The sequence below is a fragment of the Macrotis lagotis genome, chromosome 8 (genome assembly GCF_037893015.1).
Source record: "Macrotis lagotis isolate mMagLag1 chromosome 8, bilby.v1.9.chrom.fasta, whole genome shotgun sequence".
NCBI lineage: Eukaryota > Metazoa > Chordata > Mammalia > Peramelemorphia > Peramelidae > Macrotis > Macrotis lagotis.
Window position 1 is genome coordinate 51,633,284 of NC_133665.1, and position 27,639 is coordinate 51,660,922.

The 27,639-nt window shown below is 36.4% G+C and overlaps 1 protein-coding gene and 1 pseudogene across 1 annotated transcript in view; one reads left to right on the forward strand and one right to left on the reverse strand.

Annotated features, from left to right (window-relative positions):
* The first annotated feature begins 13,357 nt into the window (after window positions 1-13,357).
* On the forward strand, window positions 13,358-14,427 carry LOC141494802 (F-actin-capping protein subunit alpha-2 pseudogene; annotated as a pseudogene).
* Window positions 14,428-22,743: 8,316 nt separating this feature from the next.
* The window catches only part of LOC141495536 (interleukin-9 receptor-like), a 33,508-nt gene continuing 28,612 nt past the window's right edge, over window positions 22,744-27,639 (reverse strand). Inside the window, exon 9 of the mRNA XM_074196961.1 lies at window positions 22,744-27,604. Within this exon, the coding sequence (XP_074053062.1) occupies window positions 27,110-27,604 (495 nt within the window). The 3' untranslated portion in view covers window positions 22,744-27,109. The remainder of the gene's footprint in view (window positions 27,605-27,639) is intronic.

Sequence of the window (27,639 nt, forward strand, 5' to 3'; positions counted from 1 at the left end):
ACAGGATTTTCCTGAAAATTGCGCTGTTTTTGGAGGAGAAAAGGGTTTATTGTTCTCTTCCCATTTTAAGTTCTGGTCTGACTGACTGTCAGGGTTCTCTCTCTCTCTCTCTCTCTCTCTCTCTCTCTCTCTCTCTCTCTCTCTCTCTCTCTCTCTCTCTCTCTCTCTTTCCCTAAGTTGTTGGTGAGCAGCTCGTGAAAAGATTGAGGTCCCCTTTCTAAATGGGAGAAGTGAGTTTCCTAGCTATTGTTTAAATTTGGTCAACTTTAGCCTAGTCTTTCTGAAAATGAGAAGTGTGGTTTTTTTTGTGGGGGGGGTTCTATTTAAAACTGACCCATTCAATTCTTTTTTGGGGGGGGGTCTTTTTTTTTTTGCAAGGCAAATGGGGTTAAGTGGCTTGCCCAAGGCCACACAGTTAGGTAATTATTAAGTGTCTGGGTTCGGATTTGAACCCAGGTACTCCTGACTCCAGGGACCGTGCTTTATCCACTACGCCACCTAGCCACCCCAGACCCATTCAATTCTTAAACCTTGCTGCAGAGTCTCTCCCTTTGTAGCTGTCCTTTTTATCTCTCTCCTTATCTCATTCACATTAGAGGTTTTCTCTCCAGAATTTCTCAATTCTGACTTTCTCTAAATCTAAAAAAACAAAATAGCACAGGCTAGTTACTATTCTGAACTGAAAGTTTGTTTAAAGGAAAAAAAAAATTTAAAGAAATATTTAGATTTAGTCAGGTATTTTAAAGATTACAAATTATGGATTATGTTCTGTAAAATGTTCTATTGATTTGAAAGGTATATTGTAGACATTTAGAATCTGGATACAAATTACATGAAACTTAAATATATTTTTAAATCAGTTTTAAATTTTAAAAATAAATGTCTTAGTCCTCTCCATAAATAGACAAGGTAATGGGAAAGATATTTTGTTGCTGGATTGTGAGTAGTTTAAAGGAAGTCTGAGTTAAAACAATGGAAAATTTAGTGTGATAGGTAAGTTTAGCTTTTTGTTTACTAATTGGTCATTTAAAATTTTAACATACATATGAGGTACCTAAAGAAATTAAAATTGACCCTAAAATTATTTTCTGACCTGTATTAATTAGCATGATTTTAAAATAATGATAATAATAATAATAATGATGATGATGATGATGATTAAGATTAGAAGTCTCTATGTGTTGCTCCCCCAAAAGCTCTTCTTTAGTCTTCTTTGGCCCAGGGATCTAAGAAGAGGTCCCTGGACTTTGGGGGGGTCAGGGATTTGGGAGGGCTAGGCCAGAGCTGCTAAAATCTCAAAACACAGGATGCCAGTGTACAAGCTTTGTTCTAGTAAGAATTGTGTCTCTAGACAGTGTTGGATTGGTGAGTTCTCCTGAAATAATTAAGTACTGATTTCAGAATAATGAATGGAAGCTGAACATCTTGTTCCACTATTAACTGTTTTTCAGTTAGAAACTATAGAAAGAGTTGTTTTTTTCAAAGAAAAATTTTTTTTTAAAAAAGAGAATATATGTATCAGAAGTTAAGGACCTGTAAGTCCAGATTTTGGTTTGATTTTATCCAAAATTTAATTCTGAAGGGAAAGGTAATAGGACTATATAAATTAAGATATATATATTTAAGTTCAATGATCTTTAATTAGATAACTATATATATATATATATATATATATATATATATATATATACACTATATTTCCCTGTGTATAAGATGCACCCCTTTTTGAAAAATTTGGGGTCTAAAAACTGAAAGCAATTTATACAGTGGTTGTAGATCTTTTACCTACATTTCCAGTTTTTTTGGTTTTGGTTTTGGCTTTTTTTTAAGTTTTTGCAAGGCTAACGGGGTTAAGTGACTTGCCCAAGGCCACACAGGTAGGTAATTATTAAGTGTCTGAGACCGGATTTGAACCCAGGTACTCCTGACTCCAGGGCTAGTGCTTTATCCACTACGCCACATAGCCGCCCCTATTTCCAGTTTTTTTCATGCTTGTTGTCTTTGCACTCATTGTTTCCCATTTGTTAACCAGTATATTAGGCAATGTTTTGCCACATTCTGCCTAGAATGGCTCAGAAAAGATTCTCATACAGTGCTGAATTCAAGTTCAAAGTGATCCAGTTTGCAAAAGTGAATGGAAATCGTGCTGCTGAACCTAAGTTTGATCCTCTCCAACTGAGAAAACAATCCAAGACTGGCTACTGGAAGAAGAAATGTTACTAAAAACACCCTGGCAGAAGAAGGCCATAAGAGGCAAGTCAGCAAAATGACCTGATTTAGAGAGGGGATTGAAGATATGAATTGAAGAGTAAAGGGCAATTGGAATCCCTGTGTCCACAAAGATGGTTCAACAGGAGGCAAGAAGAATTGCTGATGAAAAAGAAGTTATTGATTTCAAAGAAGAACACAAAGGAGAATACAATTGGGGCTTCGGGTTCATGAAATGGAATTGACTAAGCATTTGACACAGACCAGACTTTCCCAAAAGATGACTGAAAGCTAAGAGAAGAAAGGCTTTGAATTTCATGATGAATAAAACTTGAGTTCAATAACTCTATGTAATACATTTTTTTCAAATTTCAGGCCTCCAAATTAAGGTGCATCTTATACATGGGAAAATATGGCAGGTTGATTTTCTGTGCAGTACTAAGTATATAAAATGTTTAACTTGACAGTGTGGTTTGAGGTTGGATTCTTTCTAACTCAGTTTCCCAAGAATGTGACATTTGGAAAATATATTTCACCTTGGCAGACTTAGAATCTGACTTGGAGCATTTGTCTACCTACATAACCTCCATCTAGAACAGACATCTAAATACTTAAGGGACCATTTTCCTTTCTTTTATGTCTCTGATCTTTATAACAAATTGCTATGATCATGTCAGATAATCAATACTAAAATCACATATAGAAATTTAAGTAATTTTGTTCTACATTTATCTAAATTCTACTAGCATCTAGATTAGAGTGTAGTTTGGCATCACTTTTATGAAAGTTTATTTTATTGAATGGAAGAACATCCTCCAAATGGGGTATTACAAAAATAATAATAATAATAATGATGATTAATCTCTATTTATAACTGAATGTTCTGTGAATATCGATAAGACAAATCAAATTACAATTCATCAACATCTAAGAGATTTCCAAAATTTCATTTCCTGGTAATGATAATAAGTTTGATTTGTTAAAAATGTTAAGCAGTTTCTTAGCAGAGGACAATCTCTACAAATAACCAGGATGGGAGAAATCTCTGAAGCTATATCCTTAAACCATAGAACTACATAAAGTGGCTTCAAAAGAAGTGAACCTAAAATCTCTCTTTGCTGCTTGCTGCTTTATCTATATGATTTCTATAATCAAAAGGGGACTTCCCCCTTGAATCTCTGTAATTTGCCTCTTGACATTGTAATTTGTCTTTATGTACTGTTAAGGATTTTATTTCTGTCTGCCCATAGATTCTTGGAAAAGCTTAAGTCCCAAGAGACATGTTTGATATCATATTGTTTGCCTTCTTAATGAGTGGAGGAGAGAGTAGAAGGAGAAAGGTTTTTCTGAACCAATTCCAGTCATTACCTGTTATGGAACAATAGTATTCCATTAAAATAAAAACACAATTTGTTCAGCCATTTCAACTGATGTAGTCCATCTTTTCTTTGCTAATAGAAGACAAATGAAATGCAACCATTGTAATGTAAAAAGATTTAAACTCCATTATATTTTTTTAAGGGGAGGGGTTAGAGAATGGAACAGAATCCAACCACTTTAACCAATAGGAAACTTACCTAATGCCAAAATGAACAAATCTCATATCAACATTATCTATATTCTATTGTATTTTTTATTTCATTAAATGCTTCCAAATTACAAAAAATACCCCAAACATTTTGGGGGGATAGATGTTTTGCAATCTGATAAAGGTGCCCAGATTATAATATTGTAACATTGAGCACACATCCCCCACCCTGAAAATAAGGTAGAATTGGGTTTTTTTGACAGTGATTTTATTTGGAGTATTTTGTGGGGGGGGGTTGTTTTTTTCAAGGCTGTGGAGTTAAGTGACTTGCCCAAGGTCACACTGTTAGGTAATTATTAAATGTCTGAGGTTAGTTTTGAACTTAGATACTCCTGACTCCAGGGCCAGTGCTCTATCCACAGTGCCACCTAGCTGCCCCTTGACAATGATTTTTAAGTGAAGCCTTGAATAAAAAAAGTGAGTTTAACCAATAAAATTGAGTTCTTTTCAGACTTCAGGATTCTACTCTGTATTATTTTGTCCATGACAAGCATTTTTTGCTTGTAATTATAGTTAGTTCCTGTTAATTGGTTTTTTTCCCCCCAACTTCAAGGATTCTCTCAATGGTTGATAGAAAAATAGCTATTGTAGAAAGATAAACAACAACTCCTTTCTCTACCAAGTTTTTCAGAGAGTCTAATAGTTTTCTGGGTGCTTCATACCAATAGTTTGTCATTTCTTGGTATTAAGTTTTTTTCTTAACCAACTTTCCTTTGCATTTCATTGTGACAGATACTGTTTCATTTTACACCAAATACTCCCAGTAAGGTCTTATTTAACAGCCATGCAATGTCTATAATAGTCATTAAAACATGCTCTTTAGGAACTACAATATTTGCACATTTCCTTGGAGTTATATTCACTTTTTAAAAAGACAAGTTTTAAAACAGAACATAAGAGAATAATGAAATACATGTGAATGGTGTAATATCCAACACTCAACTAACAGAGAACTAACTAAAAATGGGGACCATCTCAAGCCAGTTTCATCTGGTCAGAACCAGATATTCTAAATCAACCTAGTGTCAGTAGAAATACATCAGAATGACCAACCATTACTATCACAAAATAAAATCATATCAAAATTATTGATTCACATGCTACTGCATTATCATCCAGTCTAGATATATCCTTGATGCTGTAATAATGACCTCTGGGACATTCTTCCTTTTTTCTCAAGGGATTCCTTAGCAGGTTAATAGTCTATCTTTTCACAATAATCTCAATTTTGGATTTGGAGTCTTCAATACAAATATTGATGACATGTGACATGCTTGCTCCCATTTCATCAACTTCATTAAATCCCCTTACCTACATTCTCCCTCTATTTTAGTCAGTCATCAAGATGGTAATACCTCAGATCTCTGTGTCATCCATAACTGTACCACTTATAATGAATGCTGTTCTCTAAAGTTTTCTTTCCTGATTATAGCCTTCTATCCACTTAGTATGGTATCTAGTACATAGCATCTACATAATAAAATGATTATTGATTGAAAAATCCATCTCCACCAATGAAGATCTTTTTCAAATAGACTTGAACTCCTTCCTTATATAATGAATAAATTGATGGCTGCCTCAGGAAAGGATAGCTGTCTCCCCAACCATCACTCAGTCTGAAAGAAGAGGGAGAGTAGAAATCTTCAAAGATTAGAGAAATGTACCAAGGGCTTCAGAAGGTGAAGCAACTACAATCTAGAGGAAAGATTGAAGCCTTGATTGTGTATGGAAGCATAAGCTGCTGTCAGACCCATTACCACCTTGGTGCCCAGGCATAGCCTGCCTCAAGAGTAAGGCAGAGCTAGAGAAGTTTCTGGTGTAAGCAGAGAAGCCTGGTGCCCTCTTTGCTTGCCACCATTGCTGTTGTTGCTATTGCTGTTACTCTCGGCCCCTTACACAGCCTTTACAGGCATAATATGGTAGGAACCACTGCCGCTGAATGATGTGGATTCCATCAACAGCCAGAGCCAAAAGACTGAGGTTGTCTTTATTTGCCAAGAATGACAATGGTGACATTCCACCTCTTACTTCTCCCTCTTGGGGATAGACCACATCCATTCTAAAATTGATCTCGGGGCAGTTGGATGGTACAGTGGATAGAGAACTAGACCTGGAATCAGGAGGACCTGAGTTCAAATCTTCAGACACTTAATAATTGCCTAGCTGTGTGACCTTGGATAAGTCACTTAACTCCATTGGTTTAAATAAATAAAATTTTAAAAAATAAAAAAATAAAATTGATCTTTTTGAAGTATGGTTTGCCTTTATGTCCACCTGATCTCTTGGTGCTGCTATTAAGATAAAACTTCAAATAACCAATATATAACTATCCTATATGTATTTCATCAATTCAAAGGCAGCTAAGAGGGAAACTATGATTAGTTCTGCACACAAAGAAAGGAATTTTCTTTTTAATTGGCTGGGATTGTCAATTTGAGGCTTGAGATAAAATTGATGTGGATTATTGAAATTCTCCCAAAGCAGAGAAAAATGAAAGGAATCTGCTCTCCTGGATTACCTTGAGCACATTTACTCCTAGGTTCAAATGAGATAATATTTGTAAAGCACTTAGTATCATGCCCATCACACAGTAGGCACTTCTTAAATAATTGCTCTTTTGCCTTCACTACTCTGGGCAAATGGACTTGGTAAGGAGAAACTTTTGTCCATTCAAAGACAGGGAAAGGGATCCATCTTTTCCTCTACCCCCAGAGATAGAGTGGTTTAGTCTGTGACTAAGGGGAAAAGGAGTAGTTGGGAAAGAATGCCCCACTCTTGGGAGGGAATGGGAAAGGGAAAGAGGGAAAGGGAAAAGAAGAAAGAGAAGGGGAAAGGCAGAAAGAGGAAGGGGAAAGGAGAAAGGGGGATAGGGAAAGGAGGAGAAAGAGAAGTGCAAAGGGAGAGAAGGAAGGGGAAAGAGAAAGAAGGGGTAGGGAAGAAAGGGGTAGGAAAAGAGGGAGAGAGGGAAGGGAGAGAGAAGAGGAGGGAATGAAGGGGAGGGAGAGAGAGAAGGAGAGAAAGGGAAAGAAAGAGAAGTGGAGAAAGGGAAGGAAAAGAGGGAGTCACAGTCCTCAATTTATTCATTTTGTAAAACATGGAAATATTCAAATCTATTTGTAAAAGATACTCATTGGTGGAGATTAATTATTTAAACAACAAGCATTTATTAAATAGCTATTAGGCACTAGGCACTGTACTAAATGGACAGAAGTTATGATCAGGAAAGAGAATTTCAGAGATCAGCATTATAAGTAGTATAGTTATGGATGACACTGAGACCTGAGGGTAATACGAAAGAATGGGAAATAGGGAGAGGGAGAGAAGGAAGGAAGGAGAAAAGGGGAAAGAAAGGAGATAAGGAGAGGAGGTGGAGGAGGGGGGTGGGAATGAGATGGGAGGAGAAATGGAAGGACAGAGAAAAGAAGGGGTAGAAGAGAAAAGGGGAGTAGGGAGAGGGGAAAGGGGAGGAAGAGAAAAGAGTCAGAGAGGAGGGGAGGGGAAGAGGAGGGGAAGACTAGCTCTACAACTCCTACTTCAGTAAGTCCTACAAATAGATAAGCAAAATATAAACAAGAGAGATGAAGATCCTAGTTCTAAAGCATCAAAATTTACTTTTTAAGTATCACTGAGACTCTGTTACTCTATGATAGCTAGTGTAAGGGGTGTGTCATCATGATTTCTTCCCTATCACTTCCTATAGTAGAGAGGAAAATTTTCATTGCCATTCTTAGCCTAGCACATAAACAGAATATAATTCTCATACAAATCACTGGTTCTTTTCACATTACTGCATTCACAGCTCCTAAATCAGTGTCTGAAACCACCTAATATAACCTACATCTGCTCTGAGGCAGCCTCCTGATGCTTCTAAATCCCCCCAAGTCCCCTCACTCCCATTTTGAGTGACTGAAAACACCAGACTCCCCACTATAGTAGATGAGGAAGTTATCTTCAGTGAGTGGTTACATCTGTTTTTTGCTTTTACATTATTAACCCCACAGAATTCCAAGTTCCTAAAAAATGTCTTTCTATTCTTTTCATTTCAGTAAACAATTTTTTTTTGCGTTTTAAAGCTTTCTTAATCAGATCAAGTTTTCAGGTACATAAATTATTCTCAGTTCTTGTTAGGTGTTCTCCATTTCCACATTTCATATACATATATATATGTATATGAGTATGTGTGTTCTTTTTTTCCCACTTAATAGTAATGCAATCAATTATTCTTTAAATATTTGGTAGAATTCACTTGTGAATCAATCTGGTCCTTCTTAGGAAGTTCATTTATGGCTTATTCAATTTATTTTTCTAAGATAAGGTTATACAAATATTTGATTTCTCTTCTTGTAACCTGGGAAACTTATGTTTTTGTAGATAGTCATCCATTCCTCTTAGATTATCAGATTTATTGGCATGGAATTGGGCAAATAAATTCCTGATAATTGCTTTAATTTCATCTTCATTGGTGGTGTGCTCACCCTTTTCATTTTTTGATACTGGTAATTTGATTTTCTTTCTTTTTTAAATCAAACACATGGTTTATCTATTTTATTGGATATTTTTCATATAACCACCTCCTATTTTTATTAGTTTTATTAGTTTTTTACTTTCAATTTTATTAATATCTCTTTTGATTTTTAAGATTTCTAATTTAGTGTTTAATTGGGGATTTTTAATGTGTTCTTTTTCTTGTTTTTATAAAAAATTATTTAAATTTTTAAAAACATTTTTATAAAAAATTATGAGAAATTCATACCTAATTCATTAATCTGCTATTTATTTTTTATTGATGCAAGTGTTTAAAGATATAAATTTTTCCCTAAGTATTCTTTTGGCACATTTTCTTATTGCTGTCATTCTCTTTAAGGAAATTATTTATCATCACTAATATTTGTTCTTTGATTCACTGATTCTTTAACAATAGACTATTTAGTTTCAAGTTATTGCTAAATATGTCACCTTGAAAATCAATACTCTGCTAAATTTACTGTAGATTTTGACAGCAGTTATTGTTTCAAGTTTAGATCTAGATTCATTAAATATAACCTTACCTCTTCTTCTGTAGTGTATTTCATATTTTGATATGGAATAAAGAGCAGTTTTGTCTTACTGCCTAATACAGAACTTACTATGTAATAATAATTAAAAAATTGTACATTTACATAGTGCTGTAAAAATTGCAAAGTAAGTTACAAATCTCATTTTCCTGTCATAACAAATCTTGGCAGGTAGGAACTATGTCATCCCTTTTTGCAGATGACGAAAGTGACACAGACAGGTTACATGATTTACCCAGGGTTACCCAGCTAGGAAATGTCTCAAACTGGATTTGAACTTAGGTGTTTCTGAATTAGAAAAGCTGAACTCTAGGGTTAGTGCTGCATCCATTGTACTACCTCACTTTTTTTTTTTGATTGGGCAGTGTGGCTAAGTGACTTGCTGGGGTGGTACAGCTAGAAAATATCAAGTGTCTTGAGTCAGGCCCTCCTAAATACAGAGCCGCTGCTCTTTCCACTGCATCACCTCACTGCCCTCACCTCAATTCCGCAAGCAGTATTTTACTTAGTCATTTTTTTTAAAATTCTTTAAGGAGACTATGTGCAGGACAAGGTGGTAGAAGTCTATTTATGTCCAAATTGTTTGACTAGATTATTAGAAGAAACTATTTACTTAATCTGAATCCTCTGAGAGTTCTTGTGAGTCACAAGGGTGAAAGTACTCCCAGGTTGTTGTTTTTTTTTAAAGAAAGATTTTATTTATTTTGAATTTTGCAGTTTTTCCCCTGGTCTTGTTTCCCTCCCCCAACTCCCTACAGGGGGCAGTCTGTTAGTCTTTGCATTGTTTACTAACAGACTGCCTCCTGTCCGGGTGGGGGGAGGGAGGCAAGATTGGGGGAAAGATTGTGAAACTCAAAATGAATAAGGTCTTTCTAAAAAATAAATACTGAAAGAATTTGGTAAGTTTTGGTTAACAAAGAGGAATAACACTTTAATTTAGAAAAAAAAGATATCTTATTGTCTGATCTTGTTATCTCTTATACTTTTTGTTTCTTCCTTAAGGATATAATTTCTTTCTCATCACACTCAATTTGGATCAATGTACAACATGGAAACAAAGTAAAGACTGACAAATTGCATTCTGTGGGGGCGGGGAGTAAGATTGGGAGAAAATTTGTAAAACTCAAAATAAATAAAATCTTTAATAGAACAAAGAGTAATAAAACAAACTTTACATGGGGAAGACTATTTAGTTTCCATTTAATTTTTAATCTATGTTTCATTGGTTTCTCTATTGAATGTAATTTTAATTGCAATAAAGTTTGAAAAAAGATGCATTTAATATTTCTGCATTAAATTATAAGGTTTTTAAGACTTAAAAATGGCTAGTTTTTAATGAAGATACCATGCACAACTGAGAAAAGGTATACTATTTCTTATTCCAAATAGTTATCTCCAGAGGTCTATCAAGTGTAATTTTTCTATAATGCTATTCACCTCCTTAATTTATTTTTTTATTTATTTCATGTTCAGATTTATCTAGTTCTGAGAGGGGGATATTGAAGTCACCCACTGAAATATTTTACCATCTATTTCCATAACTCATTTAACTTCTCATTTAAGGATTTGTATGTTATGCCATTTGGTGCAAATGTTTACTATTGATATTACTTCATTGTCCATGGTACTTTTTTAGTAAAAGGCATTTTCCTTGCTTATCTATTTTAATTATGTCTATTTTGTTTTTTCTGTGTCTAAGATCATGATTGTACCCCTTCTTTTATTTTTTAAACCTGACCTGAAGCATAATAGGTTTCTACCCCAGTCCCTTATTTTTACTCTGCTCATGTCAGTCTGTTTCAATTGTGTTTCCTATAAACAACATATTGCTGAATTTAATCCATTGTGCCATTTACTTCCACTTTATGGGTGAGTTCATCCTATTGACATTGATAGTAATGAATGTCATAGCTGTGTATTTCCCTCCATCCTATTTTTGCCTTGTTTCTCTCTCTCTCTCTCTCTCTCTCTCTCTCTCTCTCTCTCTCTCTCTCTCTTAACTTAAAAGCCTATATTTTGTTTCTCATCATTTCCTCACTTAATCTACACTCCCTTCTGGCAGTCCCACTCCCATCTTATTCCCTTTCTGTTCCTGCTTTCAAGTTGGGTCAGATAGATTTCTATGCCCAACTTAGTGTATATGTTATTCCCTTTTTGAGTCAATTCTGATGAGAGTAAGATTAAACTTTTGCTTGCCACCCATCCTCCATTTTCTCTTCCAACGCAAAAGCTCTTCCTTGGATGCATCTTTTCCTTTTCCCCTTTCTCAGTTTTCTTTGTCATTCCTTATGTTATTCCATCATAATCAATTTACACTCATGCCCTCTGTCTATGTATACTCCTTCTTTCTGTCCTAACAATAAGATAGTTCTTAGGAGTTATAAATATTCTCTTCCTGTATAGAAAAGTAAACAGCTTAACAATTTTTTAGTATTTTTTAATTAATAGTTTTTGTTCATTTATTGTTTCATTCATTTTTATTTATTTTGTAAGACAATCAGGTTCTCCCAACTAGTGTCAAGTGTCTGAGGGAGGATTTGAACTCAGGTCCTCCTGAGCCCCCCTAGCCAGTTTAATCTTATTGAATCCCTTATGATTGCTTTTATAGGTTTACCTTTTTATGCTTCTTCTGAGTCTTGCATTTAAAAGTAAAATTTTCTATTCAGCTCTGATCTTTTCATTAGGAATGCTTCAAAGTGCTCTACTTCATTAAATTTCCCTTTTTTTCCTACCTGAAGAATTATGCTCAGTTTTTCTCAGTAGGTAATTCTAGCTCCTTTCCCTCATGCTTTACCCCCAAAATATCATATTTCAAACCCTCTGATCCTTTAATGTAGAAGTAGCTAAATCTTGCATTGTCCTGTCTCTATTAAGTAGTCTTTCTAACTACTTAAAACATTTTCTCATTGACCTGGAAGTTCTGGAATTTGGCTATAATAGTCCTGGGAATTTTCATTTTGGGATCTCTTTCAGGAGCTGATTGGTAGATTCTTTCAGTTTTTATTTTACTCTCTGATTCTAGGACATCCAGGCAGTTTTCCTTGTGAATTTGAAATATGATGTCTAGACTCTTTCTTTGACCATGACTTTCAGTTAGTCCAATAATTCTTTTTTTTTTAAATATTTTACTTATTTGTTTTCCCAACTACATGCAATGCTCCCATTGCATTTTTTACCAATCTTTTTTTTTGGCAAGATTTTGAGTTTTACCTTTTTTCTCCCTCCCTCCACTCCCCTCTTCACCTGACAGAAAGCAATTTTTTTTAAAGTTTTTGCAAGGCAAATGGGGTTAAGTGGCTTTCGCAAGGCCACACAGCTAGGTAATTATTAAGTGTCTGAGGGCAGAGTTGAACTCAGGTACTCCTGACTCCAGGGCCCATCACCACGCCACCTAGCTGCCCTGACAGAAAGCAATTTGATATAGGCTCTATATTTATAAACATGCTAATATAGATCCGTATTGATTATGTTGTGAGAGAAGGATCAGAGTCAAACCAAATAAAGAAAACATCGTCCACAAAAATTAGTCCAGTGGGCAACTAAGTAGCACAGTAGATAGAGCACTGGCCCTGAAGTCAGGAGGACCTGAGTTCAAATTCAACCTCAGACACTTAATAATTACCTAGCTGTGTGACCTTGGGCAAGTCACTTAACCTCACTGTCTTACAAAAACAAAGTTTAAAAAAAAAAGAAAAATTAATCCAATAATTCTTTTTTTTTCTTTTGGTTTTTGCAACACAATGGGGTTAAGTGACTTACTCAGGGTCACACAGCTAAGTAGGTATTAAGTGTCTGAGGGAACTGACTCCAGGGCCGGTGCTCTATCCATTGTACCACCTAGCTGCCTCATCCAATAATTCTTAAAATTACCTCTCTTAAATCTCTTTTCCAGGTCTTTTGTTTATCCAAAGAGATATTTCACATTTCCTTCAATTTTTCAATCTTTTGATTTTGTTTTTGTGTTTTGTAATTCTCATAGATTCATCAACTTCCACCTGCTCAATTCTAATTTTTAATTTCTTCAGTGAGCTTTTGTACCTCCTTTCCCCATTTGATTAATTCTGCTTTTTAAGGAGTTCTGCTCTTCAGTGGATTCAGCAGATATTTTGACATTGTTGCCTTCTGAGTTTTTCTTGATTTTCCTTATTGTCATTTTATGATCAGGTTCTTTTATTTTTTGTTTGCTTATTTTTCTAGATTATTTCTTGATTTTAACTTTATACTAAAGTTGGATTCTGCTCATTTGGAACTGCACCTAGAAGGCAATAAAACTACATTCTCTGATCTAGCAATACCACTACTAGTTTTGTATACCAAAGAGATCACAAGAAAGGGTAAAAAACTCACATGCACAAAAAGTATATTAGCTCTTTTTGCAGTGGCAAAGAATTGGAAATTGAGGGAATGCCTATCAATTGGGGAGTAGCTGAACAAATTGTGCTTTATAAATTTGATGGAGTATTATTGTTCTGTAAGAAATGAGGGATGAGGAAGTCAGGTGGCCGCCGCCACCTGTCGCCAGAGGGAAGATGGCAGATCTGGAGGAGCAGTTGTCGGAGGAGGAGAAGGTACGCATAGCAGCAAAATTCATCATCGATACCCCCCCAGGAGAATTTAATGAAGTATTTAATGATGTTCGATTACTGCTTAATAATGATAATCTTCTTAGGGAAGGGGCAGCTCATGCATTTGCACAGTATAACTTGGACCAGTTTACTCCAGTAAAAATTGATGGTTATGAAGAACAGGTATTAATAACAGAGCATGATGATTTAGGAAATGGAAAATTTCTGGATCCCAAAAATAGAGCCTCTTTCAAATTTGATCATTTAAGAAAGGAAGCTACTGACCCCAGGTCCTACAAAGGTGAAAATGCCATTGAAGCTTAGAGACATTCAGTGGAAACTGCCATGAGAGCCTATGTAAAGGAACATTACCCTAATGGGGTCTGCACAGTTTATGGTAAAACTATAGATGGACAGCAAACCATTATTGCATGCATAGAAAGTCATCAGTTTCAAGCAAAAAACTTTTGGAATGGTTGTTGGAGATCAGAGTGGAAGTTTCTACCACACAGGTGGTTGGTATCTTGAAAATTCAGGTTCACTATTATGAAGACGGCAATGTTCATCTAGTGAGCCATAAAGACATACAAGAATCTCTAACAGTGTCTAACGAAGTCCAAACAGCAAAAGAATTTATTAAGATTGTAGAAGCAGAAGAAAATGAATATCAGACTGCCATCAGTGAGAATTACCAGACTATGTAGGACACTACTTTCAAAGCCTTACGTCGACAGTGGCCAGGTACATGCACTAAGATTGACTGGAATAAGATCCTTAGTTACAAAATTGGGAAAGAGATGCAGAATGCTTAAGATGAACACTGCATGACTGGATCATTTTAGTGTCCATGTATAAAAATAAAAATATTACAAAAGTATTCAAAACTGTCAAGTTGCCCATTCAGCATGGGTTTTTGCCATTGAAAAATCACTGTAATTAAGTAGCTTGGTTAGAGCACAAGGCTTAGCTAATCAATCTTTGTTTTTCAGTTTTTTCCCTTATGTTCAAAGAGGGTTGCAAATCACATTAGAGAAAAAGTATTTTATTTCCCTGCACTGAAGAGAGGTGATTGCCTCTAATTTTTTGGTTAAGAAAAAATGAAAAGTGTATGAAAACTATATTTGCTTGATGTAACCCTTTACTTGATATCTTTTATGAAGTGGAAAACTTTTTTGAAATTTGACCATTTCTAGTTTAAGGTGGTTGATGGATTTAGCCATATATGCTGCTGAAGAAATTGTCTACCTTTCCCCCTTTCCTCTTCCATGTATGTAAGATTGAGTTTAGAGGGAAAGTATTTTCTATATTAATTATGTTTAAACCTTTCAAGATAGTTATTTAGCTAGCTTAGCGTTTAGCTAAAATTTTTTTAAACAAGGCCAAGATCTAATGCTATTTTGAGATTTTGAAATTAAACAAAAAATACTTACTTCAGAATTGTATTTAATGCCTTCTTTCCTGTGACAGTTACTCAATTGAGCCTGGATTCTAATCTCCCCTCAAGTTATATTTTATCACACAGCCACAAATGTATTATATAACAAGGCAGATTGTAATATATATAAAACCCTGTACTTATGACCATGTTGGTTTTTTCCCCTTGGATTGAAATGTACTAAAATTCAATGTGACATTAAAAAAAGAAAAGAAATGAAGGATGAGATTTCAAAAAAGTCTGGAAAGACCTGTATGAACTGATGTTGAGTGAAGTGAGCAAAATCAGAAGAACACTATATACATTAACAGCAACATTGTGTGATGATCAACTATGATGAACTTGCTCATCTCAGCAGTATAATAACCAAAGACAATCCTAAAGGACTTGTGATAGAAAATACCATCCACATGCTAAGAAGGAACTATGGAATCTGAATGCAGACCAAGGCATCATACTATTTCCAATTGTTTCAATTTATTGTAGATTTTATGGAGTTTTTTCTTCTTGTTCTGATTCTTCTTTTACAATATGTTGATATGGAAATATGTTTAATATAGTCATAGATGTATTACCTATATTAGAGTTTTCTTTCAGGGGCAAAGGGAAGGGAGGGAAGGAGAAGAATGTGAAACTCCAAACTTTACCAAAAAAGGATTTCTGAAAACTATCTTTGGATCTATATGTATAAAGATATTTATAGCAGTTTTTTCTGGAGATTGAGAGGGTACTTATTGGTTGTTGAATGACTGAATAAATTGTGGTATGTGATTATGATGAAATGCTATTCATATAAGAAATGATGAAAAGGATATTCTCAGTAAAAGACTTACATAAGCCAATGCAATAGAAAATGTACCATTTACAAAGTAATAGTAATGTTGTATGGTGATCAACTGTGAATGATTTACCTTTTCTCAGCAATGCTGTGACCCAAGACAACTCTGAAGGACTTACGGTAAAGCATACTTTCCATCAAAAACAACTATAAAACACTTTTCATACAAATAAAATCAGCTTTAAATACCTGGGCAAATATCAACTACTCGTGGATAAGTCGAGCTAATATAATAAAAATGACAATTACCTAAATTAAACTACTTATTTAGTGCTTCAATCAAACTTCCAAAAAATTACTTTAATGAGCTAACTAAATTCATACGGAGAAACAAAAAGTCAAGAATATCAAGGGATTTAATGAAAAAAAGTGCAAAAGAAGGTGGCTTAGCCTTACCAGATCTAAAATTATATTATACAGAATCAGTCATCAGAACTTTCTGGTACTGGCTAAGAAACAAAGTGATGAATCAGTGGAATAGACTGGGTGCAAAAGAATACTTATCCATACCTAAAGTAGAGCTGATTATGTTGGAATAAAGATTGATAAATACTTTTTTTACTGTATTTTTCTTGAAGTTTCTCTTTTCTTGGGGGGAGAAGTTATGCTTATTTTTACATGATTTCTGTAGTGATGTTTTTCATGTCTACAAATTTGTAATTTATATCTAATAATTTGCTTTCTCAATGAGAAGGAATGGGGAAGAGAGGAAGGGACATTGAAACTTATTTTCATATGTGATCAAGGAAAATTTTTAAAAATTTAAAAAGAAAAATAAAACTATGTATAGATAGATAGATAGGAAAATAAATAAATAAATAGGAGGGGGAAAAAAGTTGGGCTCTGCTCCCTTAGTGGAGGGGCCACTTTACCTCGCTTCAGTTTTTTTATGCTGTGGAGCTAGTTTTAGGGGTCTATAAATTTTCTGTGCTTCTAAGGTGGTATGATACAAGGAAAGGTGTGGTTTATGCTCTGGTCTTGTTCCCCTATACCCACAAGCTTTAGTACTCCTCTTGGCCCTGGAACTGTGACTAGATCCCTTGCTATCCTGCAGTCACAAACACCACCGCTTGTGGCCATAAACGTTTATCCATGTGTACCCTTGTGGCCACAAATACTAATTTCTACTTTATCCTGAAACTACTCCCTGGAACTGTTTATAGGAAATTTAACAAGGCTTTGTACCCTCTTCCAGCAAAGAATCCCTTATAAAGTCGTTCTGATCAGTTGTCTGACCCCCTTACTGTCTGTGGGATGAAAGCTCCCAAAGTCACTTTCACAACTATTTCCAAAGTCTGCTACTATTATTGTGGTGGCATTATTATAGTGATGTCACAACCTGCCCTACACTTTGGCCAAACCATCACTCAGACCTTTCTTGCCAATCTTCTGGGAAAATGTCTTACCCAGATCTTTTGCTGACTCTGTCACTCTAGAATTTGATTTGAGGTACTACTTTAAAATATTTTGTAGGGGCATGATGGAAGATTTCAGTTGAATTGATACTTTGGCTGGAGTCTAACTCTCATGATTTCAGTTTTGGACATGTTGATGTTAAGACATCTATGAGACATCCAGTTTGAGTTGTCCAATAGGCATTTGGAAATGTAAGACTGAAGACTGAGAGAGGATAAAAGCAAAAGATTTGTGAATCATTTGCATAGAGATACTTGAATCCATATAAGCTGATGAGGTCACCAAGAGAAATAGAACAGAGGGAGGAGAGAAGGACTAGGAAAGAACCTTGGGGGTCATGATAATTAAACAGGCACAGCCTGGAAAATTCAGCAAAGCAAACTGAGATGGATCAGTCAGATGGCAGGAAAAGAAAGAACTAGGAGAGAGACATTGGTAGTCTGGAGCCTCCTTTGTCCCAAAATTAATTCCTACTTTTTTCTTGATTATCCATATACACATCATATTTGGCTACCATGAACATACATGATGGAGAATAAGATCAATGTGATGTTTACTTTTGTATCTCCAACATTGTGCACAATATCTTTCACATAGTAAGTAGGTGCTTAGATTTTGTGTTGAATTGAGTGAAAAGAATGTTCATCCATGCTGTCCTGAATCAACCTGACCTTTGGATTGTGCCATTCTTCTATTTTATGCCCTGGGTTGGGATGGGGAGGAGATTTAACCTTCTCAGCTTTGGGATTCCACCCTAAGATCTGTGCTGTCCTGATGAATGAGTATCTATATCTTTCTAGTGGGGCAGCTAGGTGGCACAATGGATAGAGCACTAGCTGCAGAGTCAGGCAAGACCTGAGTTCAAACCCATCCTCAGACACACAATAATTACCTAGCTGTGTGACCTTGGGCAAGTCACTTACCTCCATTGCCTTGCAAAAAACCCACTATATATCTATATCTATCTAGTTCTAGACACACTTCACATTCCACTATAGAGGCAGCTAGGTAACCTAGTGGAGACAGGAAGACCTAAGTTCAAATCCAGCCTCAATCACTTACTAATTCTGAGACCCTGGGCAAGTGTCTTAACCCCTGTTTTGACTACTTCTTCCACTATAGAATGGAGATATTAATAAGTCACAAGGCTGTCATGAGAATAAAATATCTGTAAAGTACTTAGCACAGAGATCACATAGGAGGTGTTTCTTCCCACTATTTCTTTGACATTCAACTTTTCTATTGCTTCATTGTCCTGACAACTGGACCTTGTCATAGATCCCATTAATGGGAACACAGACTTTTCTTTCCCCCCCACCTTATAATCAAATCAATTCTGCCATTACTATGTCAATCAAATCTTCTATAGCTGTGACTTTCCAAAACAAACTACTCATTCTCCCATATTATCTCCCCCTCATAGAATTTAAGCTCCTTAAGGACAGATACTGTCTCCCTTTTTACATTCATATCACCAGCATTCACAGCTCAGTGCTTGGCAAATCATTAGTGCTCAATAGAAACTTTTAACATCATTCATTTAATCATACTGACCTTGCCTAACACCAAATTCCTATCTCTCACAACAGGTTTTGCTGCTACCTCAGACCCTTGGGATCTCAGAGCTCAGAAGCTACTTAGGGATCCATACAGTAGGGTGCAGAAAAAGATAATGTTTTTTAACATAACTTTCTAAGTCCACATTTTTAATCCCCCCCCCCAAATTCTTTTCTCCCTGGGCCATAAGTATTTTCAATATTGGTCTCAATATAATCTAATTTCCCCTTAAATTTGACTTCTATAAAATTTTAGTGTAATAAATATTATTAAATACTAATATCATTTTTGGTAAGTTTAGGTATCTTGTTTCCCCCCAAAAAAACTCTTTTTAGGTTGCAACTTCTGTTCAATCTAATTTTTTTTTTTTGTGGTGATTGTTTGGGTCTCACAAAGGCCCTGATCCAAGCCTGGAACTATGAGTAATATAGATATGAAAAGTCCAGCTTGTGATGTCCAATTGTGTTCCCAAATCCAAGCAACACAAGGTTATATCATCTGCCTACCTCTGGACTATACTTTGACCACAGCTGAGTTTATACATCAACATGATTCGGTTTCTATCTTCCCTCCCACAAGACAGCTTAATAACTGACCAGTAACACAATATCATCATGACAGTAAGTCCCTGGAACTCTGTGGTGTGGTCAGCCAAGATAAGCAAGAAACCCAGGAGGTGGATTCTGGCTAGTATCTTTATACACTAAGTGGTCAATTTTTGATGATCCTAACTGCATCTATCTCCCACATACACACAAACGGATTTTTCTGAAATTGAAAGGCAAACTCTTAACCTCACTATTACATGAGTGTCTACAACAAAGGTCCAAACTCTCCTATTTTACCTAGGACTCAGAGCACCAGATATCTGTAAGCTTCTTGTATGGGAAAGGTTTGCCAATTGAGGAAAAGAATTTATCTAGAAGCCCTGAACAAGAAAACAGGAAATCTGGGTTCAAGCCCAGGCTCCAATTAACTACATGACCCTTCTTCAGTTCTCAATTTCTTTATCTGTTTGAGGAAGGCATTGGTCTAGGTGATTTCTAAGATCCTCTCTGACTGACCTTCCACATTTTATGTTGTCAGGGCCCTTTCATTCATTCTAGATACTATAAAGTATCTTCTAGCTTTGACAATCTATCAACTAAGTTTTCTTTCCAAGGACCTTTCTAATTCTTACACCTTATGCATCATAAGAACAATATATATAGAGAAAGGAAAATGGATTAATTTTATCTTAAAATTTTTGTTGATTTTTTCCCTTCCCCCCTCAATCTTTTTTTCTGTTTTTATTGATATTTCATTTTATTATGAAATGTTATGTTATGAAAAATTTTCAACATTAATCCACTTGCATATTTGTTACACAATTTTCTTCCACTCTCCCACTCTCCCTTCCCCCCTCTCTCCTCAAAGGCAAATGTCTAGTGAACATTGTATAGGTACATTTATGTTTAACATGTTTATATATTAGTCATTTTGTGTTTGAGGAACTAAGAGAAAAGAAAGAAAAGCATGAGATGGGAAGGAAAAAAACATAATAAACTTTTTTTTAAATGAGCAGTGTTCATTCAGATTCTATAGTTTATTTGGTGTTTTTTTTTTCTGAATGTGGATGGCATTGTCCATAATGGGTCTCCCAGGGTTGTCCTAGCTCTCTGAACAGCTCTCTGAAGCTGCTTCCATCATAACTGATGAACTCACAATGTTTTTGTTATTGTGTATAATGTTCTCTTGGTTCTGCTCCCTTCACTTAGCATCGGTTCATTTAATTCTTTCCATACTTCTCTAGATTCCATCCATTCATGGTTTCTTGTACAATAGTACTCCATAACATTGATATAGTATAATTTGTTCAGTCAGTACCCAATTGATAGGCATTCCCTCAATTTCCAATTCTTTGCAATTCTTTGCTATTATAAAAAGAACTGCTGTAAGTTTTTTTAAACATGTGGGACTTTTCCCATTTTTATGATTTCTTCTGGATTTAGGCCTAGTGTTGGTATTGTTGGGTCAAAAGGTATGATAAATTTTATTGCTTTTGGGGCATAGTTTCATGGTGAGTGCCTACCAGCTAACTTATCCTTTATTTATAACTACATACTTTATTCATAATTTATTCATTTGACTCAGTCCAGCTATAGTCAAGTTCTCAGGTGAATGTTGAAGAGGAAAGATGGCAAATTCTCTGTTTATCAAACCAAATACAAGTGCTTAAATATACTCACCAGTTCCTGGTCTACCCCGACTCCGATTGGAGAGTTCCAATCAAACAGTAAAACAAGGCTCAGGTGCTCAAGGACAACAGGGGATGAGAGTTTACTTCTTCAGGCCAGTACTCCCACACACAACAGTCCCTTACAGTTTAATATTGCTCTTCAGAATAGTTGTATTAGTCCCCAACTCCACCAACAGTACATTAATGTCCCAAACTTTCCACAACCTCTCCAACATTGATCGTTTTTCCTTTTTGTCACCTTAACCAATCTGATAGGAGGTGTGTTTCTCCCTCAATCTTACCTGGTGGTTACTGGTTTTACCTTGATATTTTTTCATGTCTCTCCCTTTTCTCCATCCTCCTAAAAGAGCTAGAGCTGTTTCTATCCTGATAGTTTTCATCTCCCCCCCATCCATTCAGCATACCTCAAATGCCTTGCTTAATAAATGATTATTAAAAATGAATGTCAAAAATTGTCTTTACGTGTAACTGGGGTAAAGCAAAAAAATTTTTAAATAAATAATTATTGAGTGCCTATCCTGTAAATACTTTGTCAGTTCCTTCTTGCTTATTAAGATTAACTGGTTCTTTCTGGTGGTCATTGACCCTTTCTTCAATTATGTCCACCTGGAATGTACACAGTTTCAGGGTCCTCCAATTCAATTAGGCCAATCTTAGTTCTTACTGTCTTAGATGAATTCTTATCTTCCACTTCCTTCATTACCTCACATCATTTGTTATCCACTCCCCTTTTGCAAAGCTTGCATTTCTTCTACTGATCACACTTCCTTCAAAACCCAGCTTCCTCTTCCAGAGAGACTTCCCAGACTCTGTAGCTTGGTATTCAAAGTTCTCTGTGATTCTTATACCTATTTCTCCCATCTTATCACCAACATGAGTCACTCTACCCAAGCAAGTCTTAAAACCCCTCTGCTGTCTTCCTGAAACCCATCTGGATTGCCTTTCCACCTGAATACTTTCTGCTTTTCCAAGTCCTCAAAATTCCTCAGGGCCCAAATGTTCCTCTCAGACCTCAATGATCACTCTCTTTTTTTGATTTCCTATGATAATCATGTAAGGAATATACCCACTGGGGATAGTATTTTTACAGGGAAGCTGGGACCGAGATCATTTCCAATTGACTTGACAGCACATACCAGATTATTTTAATAGTCAATGAGAGACATATACATGCTCATCATTGGGATTATGGAGCTTGAATAAAGGAGATGGGTTAGAAATGGTGACTAGTGAGAGGTAATGAAGGGTAAGCAAGGTGGTATAGTGGTATTCAGGAGTTCAAAGCCTGCCTTAAATACCTACTATCTGTGTGATTCTGAGTAAATCACTTGACCTCTCTCTCTCATTCTGAATTTCCCCATCTGTAAAATGGAGATAATTATCAGGTGGCTACTTCACTGGGCTGTGGTGAGGATCAAATGAGATAATGTGTAAAAAGTACCTTGAAAATCTTAACAAGATAGGTATTATTATTTTTATTATCTTGGGCATGTCACACAATCTTTCTGAACCTCGGTTTCTTTCTCTGTAAATAGGGAACAATAATCCTCTTTGGGTCGTGGGCTTTAATACTTGTGTAATGACAATTTGCCACCAGAGGGCGCAGAGAATATCAGACCAAACTCCCTGTTCTTTCAGGGTAATGATTTGCCATTCATTTATTGCTTTGACTCTCACCTGAGCTCTACCTAGATTCACATTTCTATTTCTAAAGTGTATCCATTCACCAAACCAATCAATTTTTTCTGGACCCCACCCAGTCATTTCACCTCAACATTTTTGCTAGCTTCATTGAAACACCTTTGCCAAGATCATTATTTTTTTTAAAAAACTGATGCTTTATTTTATTTTTCCAGTTACAGGTTATATAGAAGTTTTTCCATATTCATCCACTTGCATATTTATAAGTTACACATTTTTCTACCACCCTCCCTTCCCACTTGGTGATGAACAACCTGGAAAAAATAAACATGTGTTTGTGTTTAATTTATTAACATTAGTCATTTCAGGTATGAGGAATTAGGACTAAGGGGAAAGAAAACCATGGGATAGGAAGAGAAAACACAAGAGAAGTTTTTAGGTTTATTTTGGGGGGGGTTATTTTTTTTTTAGGTTTTTGCAAGGCAAATGGGGTTAAGCGGCTTGCCCAAGGCCACACAGCTAGGTAATTATTAAGTGTCTAAGACTGGATTTGAACCCAGATACTCCTGACTCCAAGGCAGGTGCTTTATCCACTATGCCACCTAGCCGCCCAAGAGAAGTTTTTAAAAAGTGATAGTAGTATTATCCATTAAGACTCTGTGGGAGTTGAGTTTGGGATTTTGGGGGGGGATTGTTTTCTGTCTGGATGTGTTATATCATTTGTCCATAACAGGTCTTCCAGAGATGTCTGGATCTCTGAACTGCTGAGAGGAGCTGCAACCATCATAGTTTATCAGCACGTAATGTTGTTATTAATGTGTCCAATGTTCTCTTGGTTCTGCACCCTATGCTCAGCATCACTTCTTGTAATTCTTTTCATGCTTTTCTAAAGTTCAACCATTCATAGTTTCTTATAGAACAATAATACTCCATAACATTCACATACCATAACTTGTTCAGCCATTCCCAATTGATGAATATTTACTCAATTTCCAATTCTTTGCCACTACAAAAAGATCCGGTACAAATATTTTTGAATATGTGGAACTTTTCCCAATTTTTTATGATTTCTACTGAATATAGACCTAGTATTAGTATTGCTGGGTCAAAGGGTATAATCAATTTTATTGCTCTTTGGGCATAATTCCATATTGCTCTCTAGAATGATTGTTTTGGTTCACAGCAATGCATTAATGTCCCAATCTTCCCACAACTTCTCCAACATTGATCATTTTCCCTTCTTGTCAAAAGATCATTATTTTTAAAATTTTAATACTTAAAATTTTATCTTTTATCTTTACATCTCCTTAATTTCATGATATATCTTTCCCCCTATATTCAGTGAGCCATCCCTTGTAACAAAGAATAAAAAAAAGTGAGAAAAAAAAAGTGATTCCATAAAGCTAATATATAAATTCTGTTTGGTAGTATATACAATTTTGTGTGCCACATGCATAGTCCACCTCCCCAAGGAAGGGAGAGGGGTATATTTTCTCATTCTTCAAGATCATTGTAGCCCTTTAAAAAAAAACATTTGCAGGAGATGTGTTAATATACCCTTACTTCAATAACTACAGAAGTCTCAGATTGAATTCACCAAACAAATATATGAACTAGGGATGAACAATCAATTAATCACTCAATGACACTGAACCAAATACAAACAATGTAGTTAAACCACTAAACAAGTGGACAAGGGATAAAAGCCTTTGGGTGAAGTGGGAAGCTGTACAAGATTATTAGGATTGGCTGCAAACATTTAGTCATATCTTATGAACCTATGGACATGTTCTATGGACAGTCCAGATGGACAGTGGTTCCAGGCAAAACCTTAAGAAGGGATTTCTGAGGGAAATCAGAAAAGGAAAAGAGCATTTTTTCCTTCCCTTTGACCTTGTAGATGTTGAAAGGTAAGAAGACCTGAATTTCAAAATGTATTCTGGCCATGTCCTGAGAATAGTTAATAGCAACATCAGAGCCAAGTCAAAACTAGATGCACTGAAGAACAACAGATTCAAGATTCTACAAGGAACCAGGCTAACTTCATGAGGGCCCCACAAAAAGAACTGTGAGCTATCCCTTTTCCTACATACACTTTAAGTTTGAGCCTAGGTGGGAGAATATGCATTAATTTGGGGAGTGATTTTCTTGTCAACTGTTCTTAGTAAATAACCTTTTTTTAAAGTTATGCCTGACTAGTCAATTGATATTAATTGAAAATAAATGGAAGAAGCGCATTGATAAGGGTTCATGAACTAAAGTACTAAAGATTACATCTAATCCCTCTGGGTTATCCCTAGAACACAGAGATGAGAAAAAGGTAGCCAATTTCTGGGGATTGAGTTTGCCAATGAGAATGAAGGTTTGGGATAGTAGCTACAGAGCTAGTGCTATATATTTAATCAGAGAGGCAAAAAAAAAATAAAAATAGTCATCATATTAAAGCACTCACCTCACATATCCCAGACCATTACTAACTTTTAGCCCCCTATTCCCAGCCTCCCAAGGAATAAAGCTTGGATAGTCTGTTCTCAGTGATATCCAGAGAGGAATGAACAAAAATGGTTCACTTATAAAGAGCTGCCATTACAAAAGACTGTACTGATAAATACAGACTGTACATGTTGAATGTAAGAAATGCAGGGTGCTTTTGGTGGCTATCATGGCCCCTAATTTCCCTAGCCTTGAGATCAGCTGTAGGCACACATTAAGATCTCCATCACAGAGCTGGAACTAAAGAAAATTGGGCTAAAAGAAGGGAACATTACCTTGCTTTCCCAAGTATTACAACTCTTCTGGTTTGGCTAATTCATTGGTATAGTTCATTAAAATTGAACTATACTAGCCTGTCCCTAAAAAGGATGATAGAGCAAGATGGGAACATTCTCCGGCTAACAGAGATCATGGGGAATGGATATAGGCATGCAAACCTGGGCCTCAGGTTGGGTTGGATTTACACAAAAAAGAGATCAATCTGTAATTCCTTCAAATTGGATAATTTAAATTTATCCCATAGAAGGAGACTAGACCTCACAGGTCTTGGAATCCAGTAGTCTCATTTTTACAAAAATAGAAATTGAGGTCTTAAGAGGTTAAATGAATTGTCCGAGGCTAGTAAATGAGAAGACTACATCTTCTGAAGATGTTAAAACAGAGGTTCTTAACCTTTTTTTGTCTCATGGATGCCTTTGACTATCTGGGGAAATCTATAGAGCCTCCTCTTGGAATATTATTCTTAAGTGCATAAAAGAAAACACATAGGTTAACAAAGGAAGCAAATTATGTTGAAATATGGATATCAGTATAACTGATATGTTTGTTCATGGACCCCCAATTAAGAACCTCTACACTCTTCCATATTAGTCTTAGAGGGAACTGAGCAGAAGAATGAACTAGATAGGAGACAGTGGGGACTCAGAACAAGAATGCGGTCAGAGGCCTTGAGTGACAATGAGTCAGAATAGAGTTTGACAACATGGATAACTCAGAGACCAGAGGGAGTAATGGTAGACCTAAGACCAAAGGATCAGTGAAAGGAAGAAAACAGAAGAAAAGAAGGAGAGAAAGGAAGTAAGGTCTATGAGAAGGAGCTCAGAGAGCAGCAGCATTATATCTTTCTATTCTATCAACCTTGAAGGGGCATAAACCTCTACAAGACACTTGTCAACTCTGCTTCCTCTATCCCCTTTTCCATATGGGTAAAGATTTGTGGGCTGGGGATGTGTCCTGGGTCAGGGATGACATCATCATCTTTCTCACCCCCTACTGGGCACTATGGAAGAGACAAAGTCTTAAAAACCACAGAATAAACCATCTATTTTGTTTGTTTGTATTTTTATACCTAATGCCAGAACCTAGCCCCTAGTAGGTACTTAATAAAAGTTGAATTGAATTGCATAGTTAACTAAGGAAGGAAAAAGCAGGGCCTAGATTTGGGAGCACTGACTCCAGGTTGAGATGCAGGGAAACTTTGGTCCATTTTGCTAAGAATTTAATGCTATGCACACAGGCTAATAAAGGTCTATCAAGCTAAATCTAATTGAATTACTTTTTTTTTTTTTTAGATTTTTTGCAAGGCAATGGGGTTAAGTAGCTTGCCCAAGGCCACACAGCTAGGTAATTCTTATGTGTCTGAGGCAGAATTTGAACTCAGGTACTCCTGACTCCATGGCTGGTGCTCTATCTACTGCGCCACCTAGCCGACTCCTAATTGAATTACTTTTGACTAAGAAGTTCTGGCCCAAAAAATGAAAAGTTAAAGGGAATTACCCTTGTCCGGATGCTGTTGAGGATGCTGCCTGGATGGATTTCAGGGGTGGGGAGAAGCGCTCATGTTCCACTCCAGAAGAGAGTAGGGAGGTGAGGGAATATTCATGGGGGCTTCCTACCACATGGCAGAAACCTATGGTTCCTGGAGGGGGAACAAGCTTTGTTGGCCTCCTAGTGTCTCACCCCATCGCCACTTAAGAATTGACATTGTTACCCAGGAGTCATCTGTGCTGGCTAAACAGGGGTACCTGAATGTTGGTGGGCCCCAGGAAGGGGTCTGTTTGGTGAAGTTTAGGGAGTCACTGACCCATGCTGGGCTCTCCAGTCAGTGCCAAGACCTGGGGCATCTCACAGTCACTCAGGGTACAGTAATCAGTATTTCTGGGAGAGCTTTCCAGGGTCTGGTCCTCTTGCTTCGGAGAAATGGGAGGGCATCTTATGGCTGATGAACCAGCCTGGCAGACTCCAGGGACATCTGGGTGGTACTGAACATCACCACTATCACCCTGGCTGACTGTCATCATCTCAGGCAGTTGCCAAGTCTCTAGTTCTTCAACACTGAAGTACTTAGACTCTGGGTCCTTGTGGGTTACCTCCTCAAGAGGTTCTCTGGACTTGAACAGATCCTTCTCTTCCATGACATCAACCTTCTTGGGTCTCATAGGGAAGCAAGTGAGGTGAGAAATCGAATCCTGGAACATGAGTCCCAAGAGCTCATCTCTGGTCAAGACCCTCCGATCCACAACCCCCTGCCTTCTGAGCTGGGGAACAAGGAGGTCAGATCTGGTCCACATCTGAAACACAAGCAGAAACACCTAAATGGAGGGAT